Here is a 23038-nt window from a genome sequence, read left to right as displayed (position 1 = left end):
CTGATGAAGCACCTGAAAACCTTCTGGGCACATTTCAGTGAGGGGGACTCCTCCCTCTGGGCCCAGCCAGGTCTCAGTAATACATGCCAGGTCTGCCCCCTCGTCTAAAATTAGGTCCCGGACAAGGGGAGCTTTGTGAACCACAGACCTGGCATTTAGCAACAACAGCCTGAGACCAGGGCCCTGACAATTCTCGCCACCTGGCCCTGGAGTGGAACTAACAGGGCCGGAAGGAGGGATCTCTGTGATGTAGTGAACCCTCCTTCCCTGGTAATGGCCAGCCCTGAAGTTCCTGTCATACCTGCCCCTCCCCATAGTGACCGTAATGCTCCGGCCCTCCCCCGCAACCGTAGACCCCATAACCCCTCCCACAGCTCCCGCACCATCCAGCAGGCAATCCTTGCTACTATCGAGACCGGAGAACTGTCACAAACATCTGGCTCACACATATATAGGTGTTCCAATGAATTACCTTTCCATGTGAGTAAAGTATCATGTTCCAAACATAAAAAGGACATGAACATTATTGGAGGTAGCCACACAATTGGGAGGTTTCAGAGGAAGAACCATATTACTTATAATTGTAAGGTAAAAGGGGTTATTATTCATTCATTTCCAATCTGCCCAATAGCTGAATGGATTGCAAAATCTTTAAAAGTACTAAAATTACTAAATTTTGCTAAAAGTAGTAAAACTTACCGTGTTTCCCTGAAAATGAGACAGGGTCTTATTTTCTTTTGACTCATAAAATAAGCACTTGGCCTTATTTTCAGGGAGGTCTTATTATTTTTGGGGTGCAGGAGGCAGCAAGCATGGTCAACTCATGGCTGCTGCTGTGTTGCAATATTTTTGGAGAGGGCTTATTTTTGGGGGGAGGGTTTATTTTAGTGCATGGACTCAAAACTCTGATTGGGCTTATTATCTGGGGAGATCTTATTTTCAGGGTAACAGGGTAGTAAATGCCATGAATGCATCCAGAGGATGCTTCAACTCAATCTGAGGGGGGGGGGGGGGAATACAGATATGCTTGGGAGGAGACGTGCCAAAAACCCATCAGTGTGAGCAGCAAGGTATATCAGAGCATTAGCTCTTTTCTATTAACAAAAAATCTCAGTTGAGAAAATCCTTCTGATAATCCTTCTGAATCATTTTATCTGGCAAGGACATCCTATTCTTGTTCAATGCTAAATAGAATACAAAAATATCATTCAATCAGAAATATGAGTCCAGGCAAGTGGGAGGACCATACCAATACAAATGTAAAAAAATCCATTGAGGGGTAGGGAAGGTGGCAGCATTCAGGTCAGTTCAAGGGTCACTGTCTTCCCCTCCCACCATTCCACATTAGAAACTGACAAGAATCTTATTCCAGCACTGGAAGGCCATCAGTCTGTTCCAATGCATTAAAATGTAGAGAACTAAAACAAAGATTAGGATTAGAATAGAATAGAATAGAATAGAATTCTTTATTGGCCAAGTGCAATTGGACCAGTGGTGAGTTTCAATTTTTTTTAGAACCTCTTCTTTACGTGTGACCTGCTTTGTGGGAATGGCTTGCCAGCTATGTGACTGAGTGGGAGTGGCTTGGCATTCATGTGACTGGGTGGGTGTGGCCAACTTGTAAAATGTGGTGAAACAACGCTCTTGCTTAGCAACCAAAATGTTGGCTCAGAACTCTGACATTTGAAGCATGCAAGTCTTAAAGCTGTCAAGTTACAAGACCCTTGCACCCCTAACCCTTTAGAAAAAAAGCCCAGGGGTGTTCAAACTTGACAGCTTTAAGACTTGTGGACTTCAACTCCCAGAATTCCTCCTCTCGTTCTTCATCTTGATGATGTGCGGACAAGCGGGGCGAGGGAGCTGAAACTGGTTCTAAACGGCACTGTAGATTTGTGGAACCTCTTCTATATAAGAGGTTAGAACTGGCAGGAACACACCCCTGGATTGGACAGACAAGGAATTTGTCTTTGGTGCATATGCTCTTAGTGTACATAAAAGAAAAGATACATTCATCATGAATCATAAGGGACAGCACCTCATGATAGTTACAGGGTAAAAATAAGCAATCAAATCATACTAGGAAACAATCAATATAAATTATAAGGATACAAGCAAAAAAGTTATAGTCATAGAGTCATAAGTGGGAGGAGATGGGTGATAGGAACAATGAGAAGATTAATAGTAATAGTAACGAAAACTTAGTAGTAGACTTAGACTTAGTTAGGGTTCATGCACAGCCTTTTTAGCTTTTAAGGCTCTTTCCCCCATAATTTGCAATTACCCCTATTAAGTTTAGGGTGTGAAGTTTCAAGAAAACTAAAGATTCTGGAAAAAGGAAAGAAGAAGCAGGCACAAACACAAACTAAGGAATCACCCAACACAAAATCTGTTCAAGGATTTTACACCTTTCCCATGAATGAAAGCAAGGGATGACAATTAGCCTTCTACTGTTACTCTAAATCCAAAATTAAACTTCCAAATTATTGAATATCACAGAAGATACTATTATCATACTGGAATGTCATCCACTATATGTCAGTCCATCTCTAAGGTAAAGAGTTTCTTCAATTCACAGCTATTCTAAGGGAAGGTTATATGATATACTGTACATTTGCATAAAAGCAATGGAAATAATGTTTACTGCTTTATTTCTAGTCAGATGAACAAAGTATTTTCCACTCTTCATACTATAATCATAACTTGTTTTCTGAAAGGAAAACATGTGTTTCAGGTAATGTTAAGTCCTATAAAGTATGAGTTGAATAATTTTATGCAGCACAATGTCAACATATCTTCCAATGAATGTTTCATGATTATAATTCTACAGTAACAAGAAAAAAAAGTTTGAGGCTACAGAATTAGGTTTGAAAATTCTAGATATATAATTATACATGTTTGAATTATTTATTAAAATAGTAGATGCTTCACAAGTAATTCAGGATTGCTTTGAATCTTGTGTAAATACAACATCAATTTGCTATTTATTACAGTGGTTATGAGATTTTTCAAACTCCCCTGACAGACTGAAAAAATATATAATTGCTTTAAACATTTCATTGAAAATATTTTTATTATTACTTCATTAAGGCAACAGCATCTTTTTTTCAAGCTGTGGTAGAAGCCTGAGAAAACTTGAGTTCTTATGAATAGCAAAAAGATGTTTGCTTGTATCTATCTGAAACCTAACAAATTTTTTGAAGCATAGACTGCCATTATTTACATCACTACAACAAACTGACAACAAAATGAAACATTTAGCAATAGACTTGTATACTGCTTTACAGTGCTTTACAGCCCTCTCTAAGCGGTTTACATGGTCAGCATATTGCCCCAACAATCTGGGTCTTCATTTTACTGACCTCGTAAGGATCAAGCTTGCGAATCAACCTTGAGCCTTGTGGGATTTGAACTGCTGGCTGCAGTCAGAAATAGCTTGTAGTACTGCACTTTAACCACTGTGCCACCATGGCTCTTTCCTTTTCTGCTTCAGAAGAAGCCAGCCCTTATTATCATTTGCTTTAGTGACTTATGTAAAAGAAAAGAAGATGACTAAACTCCAAAAAATCTCTGTAAACATTATCTTCAAATAAGTGTAGTCTTTCAAACTACACTTCTTAAGATCATAGCATTTGTTTTTCCAAACAAATATTTTCCTAAACATAACTACCCCCCAACTCACTGGTGTTAATTGCCAAATCAAGTCTAAACATCTGGCCGATAGTGCAAACTACCATAATATAATATATATGCAGCATATATTTGACAAGATTCAAAATTGCCTACCTATATTTTCTCTCAAAGAATGATGTATTCAGGTGAATGTCAAATGCCATCTGTATAGTAAGCAACTCATTTAAGCTTTCAAGATAAAAAATATGAGAGTAGAATTTGGCAGAGTACATCAATGTTAAAAAAGTAAAATGAAACAAAAATCTGTAGTATTATAATTGATGCTTAAGTACTTTATTTCATATGAGTATTTTATAGTATACTAGTATATAGCAAGCTCATTAAAAAGAGCAAAGGATCCTGGGAAAAATAGAAACTGTTTGCAGGATTCTGTACATAGATATTTCCACTAAATGTTGGGTTTTTTGCACAATATCAATTGGTATCTATATTAGAAATTCTGCCCCATATGCAGTTGCAACACAAAATCATAGCACAAGTATTTAACAGACTGAATTTTCATTATAATTTGTCCTACCTGTAGATCTCCATGGTTGGTAGCCAGCAGTATATAATACATCAGAAAAAAATAAAGAGTGATCATCCTATTGTAGGTATATGTTATTTATTTATTAATCAAATTTATACAAATTAACTATCAATCTCACAAAAAGTTACACATACAGAATGTTTTTACAGCCCTCTCTAACTGGTTTACATAGTCAGCATATTGTCCCCAGTAACCTGAGTCCTCATTTTACCTGCTTCAGAAGAACAGAAGATGAGTTAACCTTGAGCCTGGTGAGATCTGCCAAATTGCAGGCAGATGGCAGTCAGTAGAAGTAGCCTGCAGTACTGCATTCTAACCACTGTGCCACCACGGTATGATATGGTTATAATTCACTGAAATATTTCATAGACTCTAAATGAAACATTGCATATATGTCCTGTATAGTGTAGTCATTTGGGTGTTTCCCAACTTATCTGGCACTTTTAAGATGAGGTAGAAACATTACATCCTGTTAGAATAGAATAAAGCTGGAAGGGCCCTTGGAGGTCTTCTAGTCCAGCCCCCTGCTCAAGCAGGAGAATCTATATTATTTCAGATAAGTGGCTGTCTAGTTTAATAATCTTCAGTGATGGAGTGCCCATGATTTCTGAAGGCAAGCTATTTCATTGGTTAATTGTCCTCACTGTTAGGAAATTTCTCCTTAATTCTAGGTTGCTTCTCTCTTTGGTTAGTTTCCCCCAGTGTTTGGAGAATAATTTGAATTTAAACCCTGTGTTGGAGTAACAAATATATTCCATTAGTCTAGAGCAGGGGTCCCCAACTGGTCTGTGGTATGCCAGAAACTAGGCCACGCAAACAATCAGAGCCCCATCCGTGGGATGCAGGCAGCACAAGGAACTATGTTTTTGGTCCACGGAAAAACCTCTCTACACAGAACTGGTTCCTGCTGCCCAAAAGATTGGGGGCTGCTGGTCTAGAGAATGAAGGACTAGCATACTGATTTCATATGTGCTACATATTTCAATAATGAATTAAAATACTGGATAGCAAATTATGTATTAACATAATGGTACTCAACTCAAGCTTATTCCTCCTCCTCCTCCCTATTTTCTTAATTGTATGCTTGTTTAAGCAGTCATTGGTTAATACTAGCAGTAGCTTATCATAATGTGTGAATCTAACTGTTGTTCTGCTATAGTTGAGATTTGGGCCATATACCTAACTCCAAATAATATTTAATTAAGTGTAGCTTCCAACAGTCATCCAGCTTGCAGGATCAACTTTAGTTCCCATACTACCTTAGAATCCTGAATATCTACTGGTTACAGTTTAAAGCAATGTATACAAACTTAAAGTTAAAGAATATTTGAGACCAGGAATGTGTCCTGAATACTAGAAGTAGATGGGATTTGTGGTCCACAGACACAATACACACACCCCATTCAAATAATAAGGATTTTAGCAATGTTATTTAGAGTATGGGAATATTTTTCATTGTTGTTGTGTAATATATGGGAATTATAGCTCCTTGATGCTACCCTGTAAATTAGTTAGATTTCCACCAGTAAATTCTGATTTTGGACGAAGCTGAAAATATATTCCTGTAGTAACTCCTTGCATTTCTTCTACTTTTATATATGAGACCATTAAGCTCATAATATACAATTCTTCAATCAGATTGTATGGGTGATAACCTGGAAGTTCCTCACTGAGAAAAAAGGAAGCTGCTTTATGGAGATTTAAATGTTTGCAACATGCTGAATTTCAATGACATTTTAAATAGCTGGTGCTGAGCAAAATACATCCTTTGGGAACACACAGTTACTACACAGATGGTGGTTTTTCCAGCTTTATTAGTGTTCTTCATAACATGCGGCTATACAAATATCTTTTCTCAAGATCATATCTCCAATTGCCTTAGCTTTCACAATAAATACACACAAATACTCAGCATTGCAGCATCAGCCTCTTTTGCATAAGGGCTCCATTCTTTTCTTTTCCCTAACATATTCCTATATCGTTTTCAGCATGTCATATCAGGAAGACATTTCTGGAATCATCTGTCAGACAGGCGAGATCTTATTGTCATATGTGCATTGTGTTCTTCTGCTATAAGACTGGATTGAAGACAGAAGGTTTTTAGGACCCAGGAGGGATGATTGCTGCCGTATGGAGAAGCACACACACACTCATCCAATCCAAAAATGCATAGCCCCGTGGAGGCAGAGCTTGCTCATTCACAGTTCTTTAGAGAAATCTTCTGTTGAGGCTGCAAAGAGCGAAAGCTGTCTTACACTCATCCCTATCGATGAGCCAAGAACCACATCCAGGGTGGAGCTTTACGACACTCTAAAGGTATTTGAGATGCATCTTTTCTGTTCTTGCAATAGCTTTTGTTTTTTCCCATTTCTCTCTCTCTCTCTCTCTCTCTCTCTCTCTCTCTCTCTCTCTCTCTCTTTTTGTTGCAATGCCATGGCTGCGGCGTTTCAGCACTATCTTCTGTGGACAGCTCTTGTCTGCAATCCATCTGTTCTTAAGCTTTTCCTTCACCCCACTACCTAACTCTTCTTCCTGGACTTTTGTGGTTTTTCTTCTTCTTTTAAACTCCCACAGAGGTTACATTTGAGCATCTTTACATTCTCAGAGGGGAGCAGAAAAAATAACCACATGCATACATGCTTGCATACATATATACTAATATTTCTAGAAGCCTTAAGTGGGGAAGTTCAGTTGAAGGTTACAATTCAGAAAAAAGGTCAAAGTATAGGAGAGTTAGAATAGTGTGTGGGTAGGTGGGTGTGTTGAGAGGGAGTATAAAAGTCAAAATTTTAATAAATATAACTAAATGCCATGAAATCATACAACGATTGTACAATATATTTCTAATACTGGCAATCTTTTATTGGGCTTTTCTTTGAGGACAATGGATGAAAACAATAATCTAAAGTTAAAGAACAGATGGCTGCTCTTTGTTCTTAAATGCAGTTGGTTTATATTTGGAAGGGACAGACAAATATGAGACACACATGGAAGGAGAAGCTCCCTGTGGCTACATGGTATACTGAGACAATAAAACAGATTGTCCTAGTGCATTAAAAGTTAGTGCAGTGCCAACAAGTAAAATGATGTTATGTAACAGCATGATGTCATGCAGAAGAGACACACGTATGCGTTTTCTCTTTCAGCTTGTAACAGGGTATCACTCAACAAATTATTTTCCTGGTTTGATTTCAATGATTCAGCTCTTGTTGTGGCTTTCATTTTTAATGAAATTATACCAGGTATATTAATAATTTCCCTGTTTTGTTGACTCATCCCTGTTCTGAAAATGAAGAGCAAGAAATCAAACGCGAGAGAAGATTTTTAAAAGAGAGAAAGAATGTTTTCTGACATTTGATTGTCAATGCATGGATAATTATAAGAAATTGTTTTGCTTTGGCTCTTTAACCTTTTTAAAAACTAGATTGGCAATAACATATTGATGTAATTAAGCATAGTTTTTCAGTTCAAAACAGCACAATTGGGCCTTCAAAACTATCACTGATATCGTGATAGTAACTGAGAGATGAATTTTATACATGGTACAGAATATTTTTTGGGGAAGGTGAGAAATATTTGTTGAATTTATTGACAAACAATGTATAACTGATGACTTCTAAACCAAAGAAACCCTAGCCTGACATTTCCATAAAAGCTTTATATCAGTGTAGTATATGTAATATAGTGATTTAGAACCAGCATGGTGTGGTGATTTAGGGAGGGTCAGATTTAAACCATAGGTCATTGGGTCACTTTGAGCCAATCACTCTTTTTCAATCCAACATTCCAACTTGTGCTCGTGAATGAAAAGTGATATATAAATTGAACAAATAAACCAATAGCACATCCTATCTGCCATTATGGTAATATTGAGTCACGATGGTGCAATGGTTAAAGTCCAGTACTGTAGGCTACTTCTGCTGACTGCTGACTGACTGCAATTTGGCAGTTCAAATCTCACCAGGCGCAAGGTTGACTCAGTCTTCCATCCTTCTGAGGTGGGTAAAATGAGGACCCAATTTTTTGGGAGCAATATGCTGACTCTGTAAATTGCTTAGAGAGGGCTGTAAATCACTGTAAAGTGGTATATGTCTAAGTGTTATTGCTATTTAGTCAAATAGTTCCACATAAACAGTAAGTCACTGGTGTAATTTATTGCAATAGACATAGGCCTGAACTTATACTAATGGTAAATATTAGTTATTGTTATATAAATATCTCTCTCTCTCTCTCTCTCTCTCTCTCTCTCTCTCTCTCTCTCTCTCTCTCTCTCCTCTCTCTCTCTCTCTCTCATGTATATACCGTCTATGTCTAATCTATGCATAATCTACAGTACATCTATGTCTATGTTATCTATATCCATCTATCTATCTATCTATCTATCTATCTATCTATCTATCTATCTATCTATCTATCTATCATCTATCTATCTATCTAATCTATCTACTTATCACCTCACATAGTGGTTGTTGTGGGGAAAATAGGAGAAAGAAGATGTGTTGGATTGTTCTGTACCTTTACAAAAATATAAAATAAAGTCAGGATATAAATAAATAAGATGGTGAAATGTAAGTATTATAATTGGTGTAATAGTAATCATTACATCAAACATTTGTGAATACATTATCAAATATTGTGTTAGACTTGTAAAATAGTGATCACAGCTTTTCAAACCTAATGATCTCCTGAACATTTGGCTACAATTTAGGTCATTTCTAGCTAAGATGGGGGGGGCTCCCCTAATGTTGAAGTCACAAAGAAAAACAACAAAGCACTAAAAAAATAAACTACATTAATATTTCACATAAAGCAATTAGGGCCGGGTAAGCCTTTGAAAATGTATTTGGTTTTTTTCAGCCAACCGTTCATAACATGATTTTTGAAACATTTTTGTGAATAGCATTATATTTACAAGTAATTTTTAATGACACATGTACTTGTTAAATTAGAATTCTAGCCCTAGTTTATTTCAGTGATCTCAACTATAATAAATAGATGGAATCTTGCAGACAGCTTAAAAATACAAAGAAATTATAAAAATGGTGAAAAATAAAAAAGAGTAGAAAAGAAACTTTATCTCTTCAGTTTTTTCAAATAAATCAGTTATTTGACCAAATAATTCTATGATTAGATTTAATCAGAGAGCCATGGTGGGGCAGTGTTTAGAATGCAGTATTGCAGGCTAATTCTGCTGACTGCCATCAGGTCAATTCTCACTGTCTGAAGGTTGACTCAGCCTTCTATCCTTCCAAGGTTGGTAATGAGGACCCAGATATTTGGGGACAATATGCTGACTACCTAAATTGCTTAGAGAGGGTGTAAAGCACTATGAAGCAGTATGTAAGTCTAAGTGTTATTGATATTGCTAAATATGTTAATTTTGTGTAGACTTGTGAATAATGAGTAAACAAGTATTATGTTGGGAAGTTGTATTTAAATGAATGAATGAATGAATGAATGTATGTGTGTATCTATGTGTATCTATGTGTATCTATGTGTATCTATGTGTATCTATGTGTATCTGTGTGTGTGTGTGTGTGTGTGTGTATATATATATATGTATGTGTATGTGTATGTGTATGTGTATGTATGTATGTATGTATGTATGTATGTATGTATGTATGTATGTATGTATATATATATATATATATATATATATATATATATATATATATATATATATATATATATATATATATATATATATATATATATATATATATATATATATATATATATATATATATATATATATATATATATATATATTTAAAGTCACAACCCCTGGTATGTCCAAATATGGGAGGAAGGTCACACTTCCACTCTCTGTCTTCGGCTCGTCACAAGAGACCATCCAGACAGAAACCCAATATTTTTTACTGTTGCCTTTTTGTTACATTTGTTATATTTATGCTGATAAATAAATAAAGGGTTTCTGTCTGGATGGTCTCTTGTGACGAGCCGAAGACAGAGAGTGGAAGTGTGACCTTCCTCCCATATTTGGGCATACCAGGGGTTGTGACTTTAAATATATACCTCTCACCCTGGCTGGCTGATAAGGAGCCGAGCTCTGTAGCTCAATGGTTAACACATCTGCCTGAGAGGCAATAGAGCACAGGTTCGATTCCCAACAAGGGTGTGGCTAGCTGATGAGAGCTAAATAGCTTGAAATAGATCTAATAGATCTCCCTTTATTTATTTATCAGCATAAATATAACATTATATATATATAGATAGATAGATAGATAGATAGATAGATAGATAGATAGATAGATAGATATAGATATAGATATAGATATAGATATAGATATAGATATAGATATAGATATAGATATAGATATAGATATAGATATAGATATAGATGATATAGATATAGATATAGATATAGATATAGATATAGATATATAGATATATAGATATATAGATATATAGATATATAGATATATAGATATATAGATATATAGATATATAGATAAAATATAAAGTTACAACCCCCGGTATGCCCAAATATGGGAGGAAGATCACTACTTCCATTCTCTGTCCTTTGGCTCTGTCCTTCAGCTCGTCACAAGAGACCATCCAGATATATATTTAGTGTCACAACGCCTGGTATGCCCCAATCATGGGAGGAAGCTAACCGCCTCCACTATTCGTCCATCGACTCGTCACAAGAGACCATCATGACAGAAACCCAATATTTTTACTGTTGCCTTTGCCACATTTGTGTTGTATTTGTGCTGATAAATAAATAAAGGGAGACTAGTATAGATCTATTTAAGTTTAATGGTTAAGACATCTGCCTAAGATGTAATACAGACAGGTTCGAATCCCAGTAAGGATATGGCTAGCTGATGAGAGCTAAATAGCTTGAAATAGGTCTATACTAGTCTCCCTTTATTTATTTATCAGCACAAATATAACACACACACACACATATACATATATATATATATGGAATATATATATGGAATATATATATGGAATATATATATGGAATGCATATTTTTATTTATATGCATTTTCTGTCTTAATATTAGTTTTTTCATTTCTTAATTCCTTAAACTGTAATATATTTAAAACACTTTGATTTCTGCTACTGTGAGAAGACAAAGATTATGTTAAAATACTGAAGAGTTCTTTTTGTAAGCACTGTTACTGATTTTTGTAGAATTGGTAACTATAAAATTTATTCAATTCCAGTTAAATACTGTAATATCTTCTCACAAGTAGTACTTTACTAGTATTTACTCTATAATAATATTTTAAAAAGAAACTGAAGGCTTGCTTTTTGCTGTGATAGAGCAAACTATTCAAACTAATGAAACCACACCAAAATTGAGACATCTTTAAGTGATTCAAAGTGCAGATTGTGCAAAGAGGCAGGAAAAAGTAGCTCATATATTCAGAATATCATACAAACTAATTACATTTATTTTGTAATTACTACAAACTATACAATAAAGCTTATCTGCCAAAATGATTCACTGGAACATCAGTAAAAATTATCATGTACTAGTAATGAAAAATTGGTGGGTATATATAGTTGAAATAGAAGTAAAAAATGAACATGGTGTAAAATATTATGGTATTTCTGAATGTAGACTGATAAAGTCTTAGCTCGTAACACACCAGATATAATTGGCTTAAAAGAAGAAAGTGTAGGTAATTGATGTGGCAATTCTTGGGACTAGTAGAAAGGCAGATAAAGGACAGGAGAAGGACATAAGTTATCAAGATGTAAAAACTTAAATTGAAAAATTATGGCATAAATTAAAATATTGGATGGCACTTAGAAAATCTGCTCATTGCTAAATTTTCCATCTGTCAATTGCAAAGACCACACCACTTGGATCAGCTCATATTGATACCTTATGACAGGGGTATCAAACTTGCAGTCCATAGACCGGATGCATCATGTGCTGGCTCTGCCCCTGCCTAGTTTAGCAAAGGGGAAAAAAGTTCAAATATGTTATGTGATGTTGCTGTGACAATGTGAGTTTGATGGCCCTGCCTTATGACATTCCAGGTTTGATGGTTTCATACTAAATACCTGGCAGTTGTATCTTCAGATTTTGTAAACAAATTATAACAATACTATAGGAGTCTAAAGCTTTGTTAGGTTAATTAACGTGTAGCAGTTTATATTGAATGATAAATGTTAATTGTTAAAGCTGAAAATTAAATACTTTTTTGTTTAATGCCTTATAGCATTCAAGAATTTTTATGAATGAAATAACCAGTAGGCATGATTCAGCCACTAAATGAACACATTACAATAGCCAATAGCATATTTAATAATACTATCAGGAAACCTCAAAGGAATATTGATTATTCTGGCTGCCTACATGTTGCCTTAAGGCCAAATGTTAGAATGAAAGAAGGGATGTAAAAATGAATGATGTACATTATTTACTTTTTAGTGATTTTATATGTGTCCATGTAAAATGGGACATTTTACCAAAACAGTAAACCTGACATTTCATTTACTTATGTGAAATATTTAACGTCATGATCTGCTAGCACAAGTCACCCTATTTGGTACCACACATGCAGTTGGAAATATTACCAGCTGCCATCTCTTTAGCACACATTCCCCTTTTTTCTTTCTTTCTTTTCACCAGCTCAATTGGTAAAGTCTGAAATTTCCTGTGACTTACTATGATCTATTGAATATGATCAAAAGCTGGTTAGCATAGCACAGCATTCCCTTGTGGATTTCTACATCAGTGGTGGGTTGCCAATTTTTTTACGACTGGTTCAGGCGCACAGTGCTTCTGAGCATGCACATAAGCTTCTGTGCATGCGCATAAGCTTCTGCACATGCACAGAAGCATATGGGTTGGTGGGCGGAGCTTCCCGCTGCCACTGCTACCGGTTCACACAATCTGGGCTGAACCAGGAGCAACCCACCTCGGTTCTACATCTAGGCTTACCTCTAGGCACATAAGTGCAGTAAACAAACAAATAAATAATGACAGCAGGGCTAAATCAGGGAAGGCATGTGAGCTGACCTTTTTGGATAGCTGAGTAGATGATACGATCCTCAGAGTTCAGCTTTAATAATGATTAAGATGGAATACAAGTAAAACTTTTACTAAAAGTCCAGTCTGTCTTTACTCTTCTATGGATAAGACTCTTATCAAAAAGAATTTTGTATGTTTAAAATTGTATTTATATTTGTATGTTTTATTCTTTAAAAAAATGTATAACCAATAAAGATTATTTAAAAAGAAATTTTTTTTTGTACTTTTAAAGCTTATTAGGCCCAAACAGGAATGTCAGTTACCTCTGAATCTGGATTCACCTTTGTGTTTATTAGGGGAAACTTACTTGGTTTCTTCATGAAGGAACTGTAGAAGAGGAAATCATTTTTGATGCAGTCTCACTGGTTCTTGCCCTGGTTTTTGGTTGGAAGCACTCAGGATTTTCTGCCATCTTGAGAGTTCTAGGTTTCATTTCTGAAGGCAGACTAGTATCAGCCTAAAATTCTGCCTATAATCAAATATTGCATCATACTTCAGGAAAAAAAGTTAAACAATTGTTTTCTGTGAAGTGAGATGAATGAATGAGCGAGTAAGAAAGAATTCAAGAATGTGACTGTGCCATTTGCATATTCAAGAGTCAATGGTAATTGGATTGATGACCATCTGCTCAGACATTATATTTGTATTGGATAAATGCATGGTTCATCGTAAGATCTTCATGTGTAACACAAAAGGGAATCGCTTTAAAAATGTGACTGGTTTAATTGTTTATGATGAAAGTCTAGACAATTAATGAGAATACAAAAGTGAAAAGAAGTTCTGAATTTGGGACGGGGAATTTTATGGTGGTTCAAAAATAACCCTAGGAGAAAAATGGACATGAAAGAAAAGCAAAGAAATGAAAGAAACTAGAATGAAAATGGAATTATTTCTCTTCCAGTAATCATTCCACTTTCACTATAGTCTCTCCTCTCCTCTCTCCTGCCTCCTCTCCTTTCCTTCCTTTGCCCTCTTTCATTCTACCATGGATATGTGGATTTGTCATCAATATAGAGTTAAACAAATTATTAGAGTCCTATATATGTTGCAATTCATACATATATAAAGACACATAGAAATTTGTTTGAACAGAGGGGATGATCCCTTTGACTTTCTGCATTGGAATATGTGGAAAGTTGTGGGAGATGTGGAGCAGGGACGTGCAGTCAGGGGAGGCAGGGGAGACAGCCTCACCATTGTCATCATGAAAAGAAAAAAATGTAAAAGGAAAAAGGCTGAGCTAGTTGCTGCCAGAGTCACAGTGGATGACTCTACTTAGTGCTTAACTGTGTAAAAAAGCCTCTAAAAAGTGCCCTCTACAGGGGATGGCAGGAGAACGAGGTGCCTCATTTAGTCTGACTTTATGATCACTCGAGCAGAGCTAAGCAAGGGTTAAAAGCCAAAAAAATCCTTATGTAGATGAGGCACGTGGTTCTCCTGCCTCCTGTAAAGGGTGTTTTTAGAGGCTTTTTAGACACTCTGGGAGCAGCTAGCTCAGTCTGATCTCAGAGCTCATGCCTTTTTCCTTTTACATTTATTTTTCTTTTCATGATGGCAGGCAAGAGCAGAGTTGAAATCCTCTCTGAAACAGCTGGAAAAGGTGCGTGTTTTGGGAGGGGAGGAATTCAAAAAGTTTTTGAATTGCATGCAGAGCCACGTTGCCTTTTCAAACACACACACACACACACACACACACACAAACACACACAGAGCTGGATAAAAGTATATAAGCCCAGCTTCACTGATTACAAGTTTGAAAAGGCAACGTGGCTCCACCTGCAATCAAAGGCTCAGATCGGAAGGCAGCAGGGGAATGGGCGGGGCTATGGCAGAGGAGCTGGTTTCAAGCCATTGGAAAATATATCCAATCCAACTTCTGTGTTTGTGTTTGTTTGAGATTAAGTGAGAGAGGGAGCCAACTTCTCTGTATGCGTGTGTCTGTTTGAGAGAGGGGGGAGGGAGGGAGAGAGGGAGGAAGGAGGGGTAGGGAGAAGAAAAAGAATGAAGGAAAACTTATTTCGCAAAGGAGAAAAAATGCTGTCGCTTTAAATCGGAACTGAGCATGCCTGACTGTGGAATTCTTGGAGTTGAAGTCCACAAGTCTAAAAAAATTTGAAACCCCTGTGTCACTGCCTCACCAGCCATAAACCTCACCGCACATCACTGATGTGGAGTCTAGGAATCTCTCCAGAAGAAACTGACTGAATCACCTCAATGTGTTAATTTAGGTAATTTGCATGTATTCAACAGAAATCTTTCCTAATCTTGCTTCAGAGTTTCGCCAGAAACAATTATGTAGTTTGCAATGCCATGCTTGTGTGATTCTCTAGAATAGTTTTGTTCAGAAGTGTTCAGATAAGGTTTTGTGGCTATCTGAATAGATCAAGGAATGCAATCCATCTACCTTAGTCTATGGAGGAGGGGGGAAGAAGGAAGGGAGGGGAGGTTCCTGAGATCAAAGGCTGTTTTGTGGATTTGGATGTTAAAAATTATTCCTACTAGAAGAAGACTGGTTTGTACACTGAGATACAGTATGTGCAAAGTACATGTATATCTCTGTTTTGCATAAATTATTTTGCATATGTTTGAAAGAACAATCTCTTGTTGGGGATTAGTAAGAACTGTTTTAATATTGAAAATTGTTCTGAGTATGATTCTTTGGAAATTATGATCTGTTTAGAATAGAATAACAGAAGGGACCTTGAAGGTCTTCGAGTCCAACCCCCTGCTTAGGCAGGAAACCCTACACCACTTCAGACAAATTGATGTCCAACAGACGTGGGTTGCTACTGGTTTGCACTGATTTGGGCAAACCATTAGTGGTATTTTGGCCTTGGTCGCAGAACCAGCAGCAAACCAGGCTGGCCACGCCACTGCCATTCAATGTTCCCTCTAATTTTTTTTCAGTGTGAGCAGAAAAGTATAGTGTTTGAGCAGCATATTTTCATGCCTGAGCACCTGAATTTTTTTCACAGATGTTACCTAAGACAACAACGAAATCAGTATTATTTGAAACTCAAAGTTATGTTTATTCAAGGTACCCACTTAATTAAAAGTGTTATATAATATCAGTATCACTTAACAACGCTCCTGCTTAGCAACCAAAATGTTGGCTCAGAAAGTCTGGCATTTGAAGCACGCAAGTCTTAAAGCTGTTGTTACAAGACCCTCGCACCCCTAACCCTTTAGGGAAAAAAACCCCCAGGGGTCTTCAAACCTGACAGCTTTAAGACTTGTGGACTTCAACTTGTGGAATTCCTCCCTGAGGGGAATTATATATTTGGACTGTTTCATAGTTACATTAGAGAACTACATTGTTAGAACTTAGCACAAAAGATACCTTTTATCTGAAAATCCAAATAGAGTAAACCTGCTATTATCCCAGAGCACTAATGTCATTTGTCCCAATCTGTTTTACGAGTCTGTATTAAAATAGATAGAAATATTTTCACTAAATTTTGTAGATCTATATTTCAGGAACCTATCAGAAGTTAGGGCAAGATAAGAGTGGAAGAATGAATTTTGTTGCAGGTCATGGGGATTTTTTCAGCATCTTAAAAGTGGAGTGCATGTGCATTGAACTAGCAATACCCATTTAATAACAAAAGGAAATGGCTGAATTAAATTTGGTAAAGTTGCAAGCGAGCTGTAAAAAGCTTGTGGTTTTTAAAATCATAGAATCAGAAGGGATACTGGAGGTCTTCTAGTCCAGCCCCTTGTCCAAGGCAGGAGTCTTTATATCATCTGAGACAAATGGCCGTCCAGTCTTTTGAAAACATGTAGCAAATGAATTAAGATTCCATTGATTTTAATTGTTCTTACTGTCAGATTTCTCCTTATTTCCAGCTTGAGTCTCCTTCTGACAAGTTTCCATTGCTTCTTGTCCTGTCCTCAGGTGCTATTGCTGCCTCCTCCTCCTCCCCCTCCCCCTCCCCCTCCCCCTCCTCCTCCTCCTCCTCCTCCTCCTCCAACAGCACCAACACATTTGCTGCCCAGCGCTGCGGCTGAGGTGAAGCTGCCAAAGCTCCCACTGGCGCCCCCGCAGCATTGGGCGGAAATCCGGCAGTGCTGTTGGAGGAGGAGGAGGTGGCAGCAGATGTAGGAGAATGATTTCTTACTGTTGCTTGATAAACAGTTGGAATCTGAAATTTTTCCTGAAGAAGTTAAAGGTTTAAATTTTTAACCAAAATGTCTTTTAAACTCTGTATTATCTACTTAACGTTAATCATGCTTGCTCATTTTAGTTCCACTTATAAAAATAAATTTACTGGACCAAAATTGAAGCCAATATAGAAAATATTTCAATTAAAGCCAACAAACAGGTTGGCTTTAAACTTCCTATAATTAAAATATCAAGCTGTATTCTCTGAAGTCAGCCATGTTCATTACTATACCTACATTTCTCTATTTGCCCCAAAGGATTTAAAAATATCTTGAAAATAAAGAGAAAAAAACTTTTTCTAGAATAAAGCTTAAACAAGTAAATAGGAAAAAAGACATAAACACATACAATAGATTATGTAATGTCCATTACTTCACTTTGTAATTCTTCCGTTTAAACCAATCCTCGCCATTCCATTAAATATGTGCCCACAACAGACTTTAATATTTGTATGTGTGTAAGTATGTATAAACATACATGTTCAAGCAGATATACCTCCTAATCATATACTGCAACAGTAAGAGCAATAAAGTTTATATTCATTAATCAAATTTATATAGCCACACATCTATCTCATCCAAGGCAACTCTTAGACATATTAGACAACTTCCACTCCAATCTTCTCTTTTGGATGCCCCCCTCGCCCGGTGCCAGGAGAGCCTCCCTGAAACTGAGCCGGAGAGCCTCATTCTGATGCAGCCCCAGACAGGAACAGTGCATGAAGTTGTGACACTCCCAATGAAAGCACAGGAGACCCACTTGGAGAGATCAATGGGATCTTCTAGTCCAGAAACCCAATGGTGACCTCATACTACTTGCAACCAGTAAGGTATTTACTTTACAAACAAGCAAATCAAAATAAAAATCAGAAAGGAGGTACTGATAACATCTTCAGAAATGTATCTTGATGTAGGACCAAATCCCTTCCTAAAATGAAAAGCCCACCAGTAAAACACTACGGAAACCGCCGGAGTCAAACTTCCTCAAGAAAATGGAAAAAAAAATGTTTGCCACGAAGGCTGCTGGACAATTGGAAACCTTTGCCTCTTTAGTGAAGGGGGAAGCATCTGATTCCCCCTTCTTCCCTTCTTGATAGATTAGTGGAGCGTGAGAAGAACTTGCGTTTTAAAGTATCAATTCTTAAATCCTCCTTTATCGGAGAATCTTTGAATGCCCGGTTGCAAATAAAACCCCATCTTCAGAGGCAGACTGACTCTGGATACCTTCCTCCTGGCCCCGGAAAGTAAAAGCCACCAGGGCAGGGCGCCCCGCCTCTCCTCTCCTCGCCCGCCCCCTCGTGCAGTGCCCTGTCCGCTGGGCTGCGCCAGAACGCAGGTGCCGGACCCCCCCACGCCCGCTCGCCCCTCTGCGGACCAGGTTCAAGTTAGGGGGGCGGCGGAGGGAGGGGGGAGCAGGTCTAAAGCCGCCGCACAGAGGGGGCGGCGGTGGAAAGGCAGCCAACCAGCCTGCCACCGCTGGCCCCGCCAGCCCCGCCGCTCTTCCCGCCCCCTTCCCAGCCCCACAGTCCAGCGGTCGCAGCAGAAGCAGCCCCGGGTCTCCGCTGCCGCTCCCCGCATTTTCTGGATGGGGTCTCGCAGGAAGGAATCCCCTCTCCAAGGGATCCCCCGAACATGGACTTGAAGAGCCGTGCTCTTCAAAACAAGTCTGGGGAGGTCCTTTGCAGGCGGCCAGTTCTAGCCGCCTGCAAAGGACTTCCCCGCGTTTGCTTTGACAGAAATCTCTGCGCGGCAGATAGAAACTGCTGCGCGGGATTTTCTTGCCACGTGCGCAGCTGCGCAGCCGCGCACCTTAGAGGGAACAGTGCTGCCATTGCTGGCATGTTTTTTAGTATTTTTTTCATGTTCTACACATGAGCAAACCAATTTATGGTCAATTTACAGTCTGCCCCCTCTGGATGAAGCAAACCAGCAGCAAACCACCCCTAAATGCCCAGTTTTGGAGCATTCACAACTTCTGGAAGCAAGTTGGAAGCAATAAGAATGAAATTCCATTTAGCAAGAGAAAAGCAGGTTTTATTTACAAAAAGTGTTATTAATTCTCAGAATACATATGTATATCACACTCCCAGTCTTCCATTTTTAACTTTATTCTTGTTAAATAAGAGCAATAGCATAATACTAAATATTAAATCAATGTAATATCTATAGTGCTGATGGCTCAATGCAATTATATTTTCATCATGATGTATGTGAGGCACAGAATTGATGGTAATGTATTATTCCATTTTTCAGTTTTAACCAGATCTAGACTGGCAGTAAAAAGGCAGATAGAGAGTTTTGAAATGTGCTTATTCAATGTGCTTATTCACTTTATTCACAATTACTGATTTTTATCTATATATTTGTTTTACAGAGAATGCAAATTTGTACCTTGGATGGATATCTGGGAATATGAAGGGAAATACCTGTGAATTTTTTCCCCCACTCAATATAATGCAAGAGATAAATGCACTTGAATGGATCACCACATAGACTTAGTTGAATGGGGCCATTGCATATTCTGACCCTATTTCTAAAGCTAAGGATTTGGAAAAGCAACTTTTGAAGACATGACCCATTTGCATACTGGACTCAGTCCAGAAATCATAGAGAAAGCCCGCCTGGAACTTAATGAAAACCCAGATGTTTTGCACCAGGATATTCAGCAAGTAAGGGACATGATCATCACAAGACCTGACATTGGATTCTTGCGCACAGATGATGCCTTCATCCTGAGATTTCTTCGAGCCAGAAAATTTCATCAAACAGATGCCTTCAGATTATTGGCTCAGTATTTCCAATATCGGCAGCTGAATCTGGATATGTTTAAAAATTTCAAGGCTGATGATCCAGGGATCAAACGAGCTCTGATTGATGGATTCCCAGGAGTGCTAGAAAACCGCGATCACTATGGCAGAAAGATACTTTTGCTCTTTGCAGCCAGTTGGGATCAGAGTAGGTAAATGTAGATAGCATCCTTATCTTTTTTTTAAATACAACATTCATTAGGAAATGATTTATTATATAATTGACAATTCAAATATTATTCAAATGTTGCATTGTTTTGCCAATTATTTGACTTATCTAATATTTAACATGATAAATGAAGAATGTGCTTAAATCTTGCTTCAGGTGTGTATTTACTATTTCACATGCATAATTCAGATTTCAACACAATGGGAAATATTGCCTAGTAAAATTAAAGTATTGTTTTATTGGTATTGGGAAGATATATTTTCAAAAGCATGGGACACAGTGACTCAGTGCTAAGATGCTAAGCTTGTTGATCAGAAAGGTCAGCAGTTTGGCGGTTCGAATTTCTAGTGCTGCATAACGGAGTGAGCTCCCATTACTTGTTCCAGCTTCTGCCAACCTAGCAGTTCAAAAGCACATACGTAAAACACGCAAGTAGAAAAATAGGGACTACCTTTGGTGGGAAAGTATCAGCATTCTACGCACCTTTGGCATGCCGGCCACATGACCACAGAGACGTCTTCAGACACTGCTGGCTGTTTGGCTTTGAAACAGAGATGAGTACCACCCCCTAGAGTTGGGAAAGACTAGCACATATCTGCAGGGGGAACCTTTACCTTTTATCTATTTTCAAAAACAATTCCTTTTGAAACCATATTTACACTGATATATAATTTATAATGTCATAATACAGCTGACTACAATTGATTTTAATACTGGAGATTCTATATGACTAAAAGAAGGTTGAATAACCCAGGTGTTGAGAGGAAAATTCGTCTTTACCTCAATCTTTCCATAACAGTAGGTCCAATAACTTCTACTTTATTAATCCAAGATGTCAAATACTTAACCATTTGAATTGCATAGTGACTGGGATAGAAAGGGCAAAGCATCACTATTATTTGAAAAGGAAGGAAGGAAGGAAGGAAGGAAGGAAGGAAGGAAGGAAGGAAGGAAGGAAGGAAGGAAGGAAGGAGAACAATATTTTTAAACTTTCTGAATGTCAATAGGTGTTTATGAAATTCTATTAAAATGAAGAATTATTTTACTATTGCAAGGTTTTGTTAATAGTTAAAAACAAAGTTTGCAAAATCCCATGCTCTGTTTTAAGTTCTATATTTTATTATTAAATACATAATGCCAAGACTTCTACTTGTAGTGTAAACAAAAACATTTGCAACATATTGAATCTTTAATTTAGATCAATTATATTTTGATTAAAGCCCTACATTTAATATCTTTAGTCCACAGGTGTCAAACTCGTGGTGTCATGCTGCTGTCGCGTGATATTTAATGACTTTTTTCCCCCTTTGCAGAGCTGGTGTGAGCATGGCCTGCAGGCTGCCAGTTTGATACCCCTGTTTTTGACCACAGAATTAATTTAAAAAATAGTGGCAAAAGGAAAAAAAATAAGCTTTTAACCTAACATTATACGGATACCTATGAAAGTAAAAAGGAAGGGATGAAGATGCTTATTATGATAAAGTCTATTTAGTTGAACCAGATCAATGCTCTTTTTTCCTGTTTGATAAATCACTTCAAAATAAGAAACAAGGATGTGTAGTGAGAAATAGTGAGAAAATATAATTTCCATTTCTATATTTTACTGCCAGGATTAAAACAATTCCATTCTCACTTTTGCACAGCTTTAAAAGGTTTCAGTGGCAAACACAGACATTCATTTTTTTCCTCTTGCCAAGTAGCAAAGACATCATAACTGAGAAGATTATAAGAACAGCAAGAAAAATGTTAGCAGACTCCAGAAATTAAAGTCACATGAAAATAGCTCTGTAATCAAGCATTAAAATCCTTTCTAATACAAATTAGTAGTAAACTTAGTAGTAAACTATTCATTATTTAAGGAATACATTAATACACAAGTGTCAAACTTGTGGCGTCACATTGCTGTCACGTGATATTTCACAATGTTTTTCCCATTCATCGAGCTATGTGTATGTGGCCTGTGCATGACCCATACGTCCTGCAGTTGCCAGTTTGACACCCCTGCAATTAGTGTTTCTCAAAGTAGACGACTTTAAGATGTTTGGACTTTTATTTCCCAATCAGCATCATCAGAAGTCGCCATGTTTTAAAGCTGCCACGCATAGAAAACACTGAGTTATATAATAGACTAGTGATTCAAGCTAAATCGATCCAGATTCAATGAATTTATTGGTTTTTCCAAATTGGTTTGTGGTAGCTATGTGCTTTTGAAAAATTTGAAAATATCAAGTTATGAGATACCGTAATTAACAGAAATATCTTTTGGTTTTTTTAAAAAAACAAAGAAGAGAGAAGTGCATTTGTGCATTATATCTTCTATGATGAAAAATATCTATCTGTTTCTAACAGATAAGCTCTGGGCAAAGGAAGTTGGTGATAAATAAATTCATGAAAATGCTTTTTGAAGAGATAAAAAGTGGTTTTATGCTTGGTTTTGTTAGGCTACAGGATAAATTAGTTCTAATCCTGCCACAATTTGTAGCTTTTCAGCTAAAGGGATCCAGAAAGCTAAGAAAAACAGACATTGTGAAATGTGATGAGGTCTCAAGAAAAGAAAGTAGAAATATCTGTCTTAAGGATATTCATGGATCTTGTTTGGTGCTTAGATTTCATAGTGATTGCAATGACTAAGACTATTTCTGTTCAGTTTTAATTGATT

General features: G+C 37.2%; 1 protein-coding gene across 3 annotated transcripts in view; it reads left to right on the top strand.

Annotated features, from left to right (window-relative positions):
- Positions 1–23038, top strand: part of CLVS1 (clavesin 1) — a 100852-nt gene that overhangs the window by 33643 nt on the left and 44171 nt on the right. For 2 of the 3 annotated variants that reach the window (XM_087707020.1, XM_087707022.1), the window contains one exon: positions 19778–20362. In XM_087707020.1, the coding sequence (XP_087563146.1) occupies positions 19974–20362 (389 nt within the window). In that variant the 5' untranslated portion in view covers positions 19778–19973. Of the gene's footprint in view, positions 1–6234; positions 6536–19777; positions 20363–23038 lie in introns of those variants that run through there. The other variant, XM_087707019.1, reaches the window with a different exon arrangement.

The sequence above is a fragment of the Thamnophis sirtalis genome, unplaced genomic scaffold, assembly GCF_051295495.1.
Source record: "Thamnophis sirtalis isolate CommonGarterSnake01/CBP01778 unplaced genomic scaffold, rThaSir2_p1.2 scaffold_2, whole genome shotgun sequence".
Lineage (NCBI taxonomy): Eukaryota > Metazoa > Chordata > Lepidosauria > Squamata > Natricidae > Thamnophis > Thamnophis sirtalis.
This window is presented reverse-complemented; position numbering and strand designations above follow the sequence as displayed.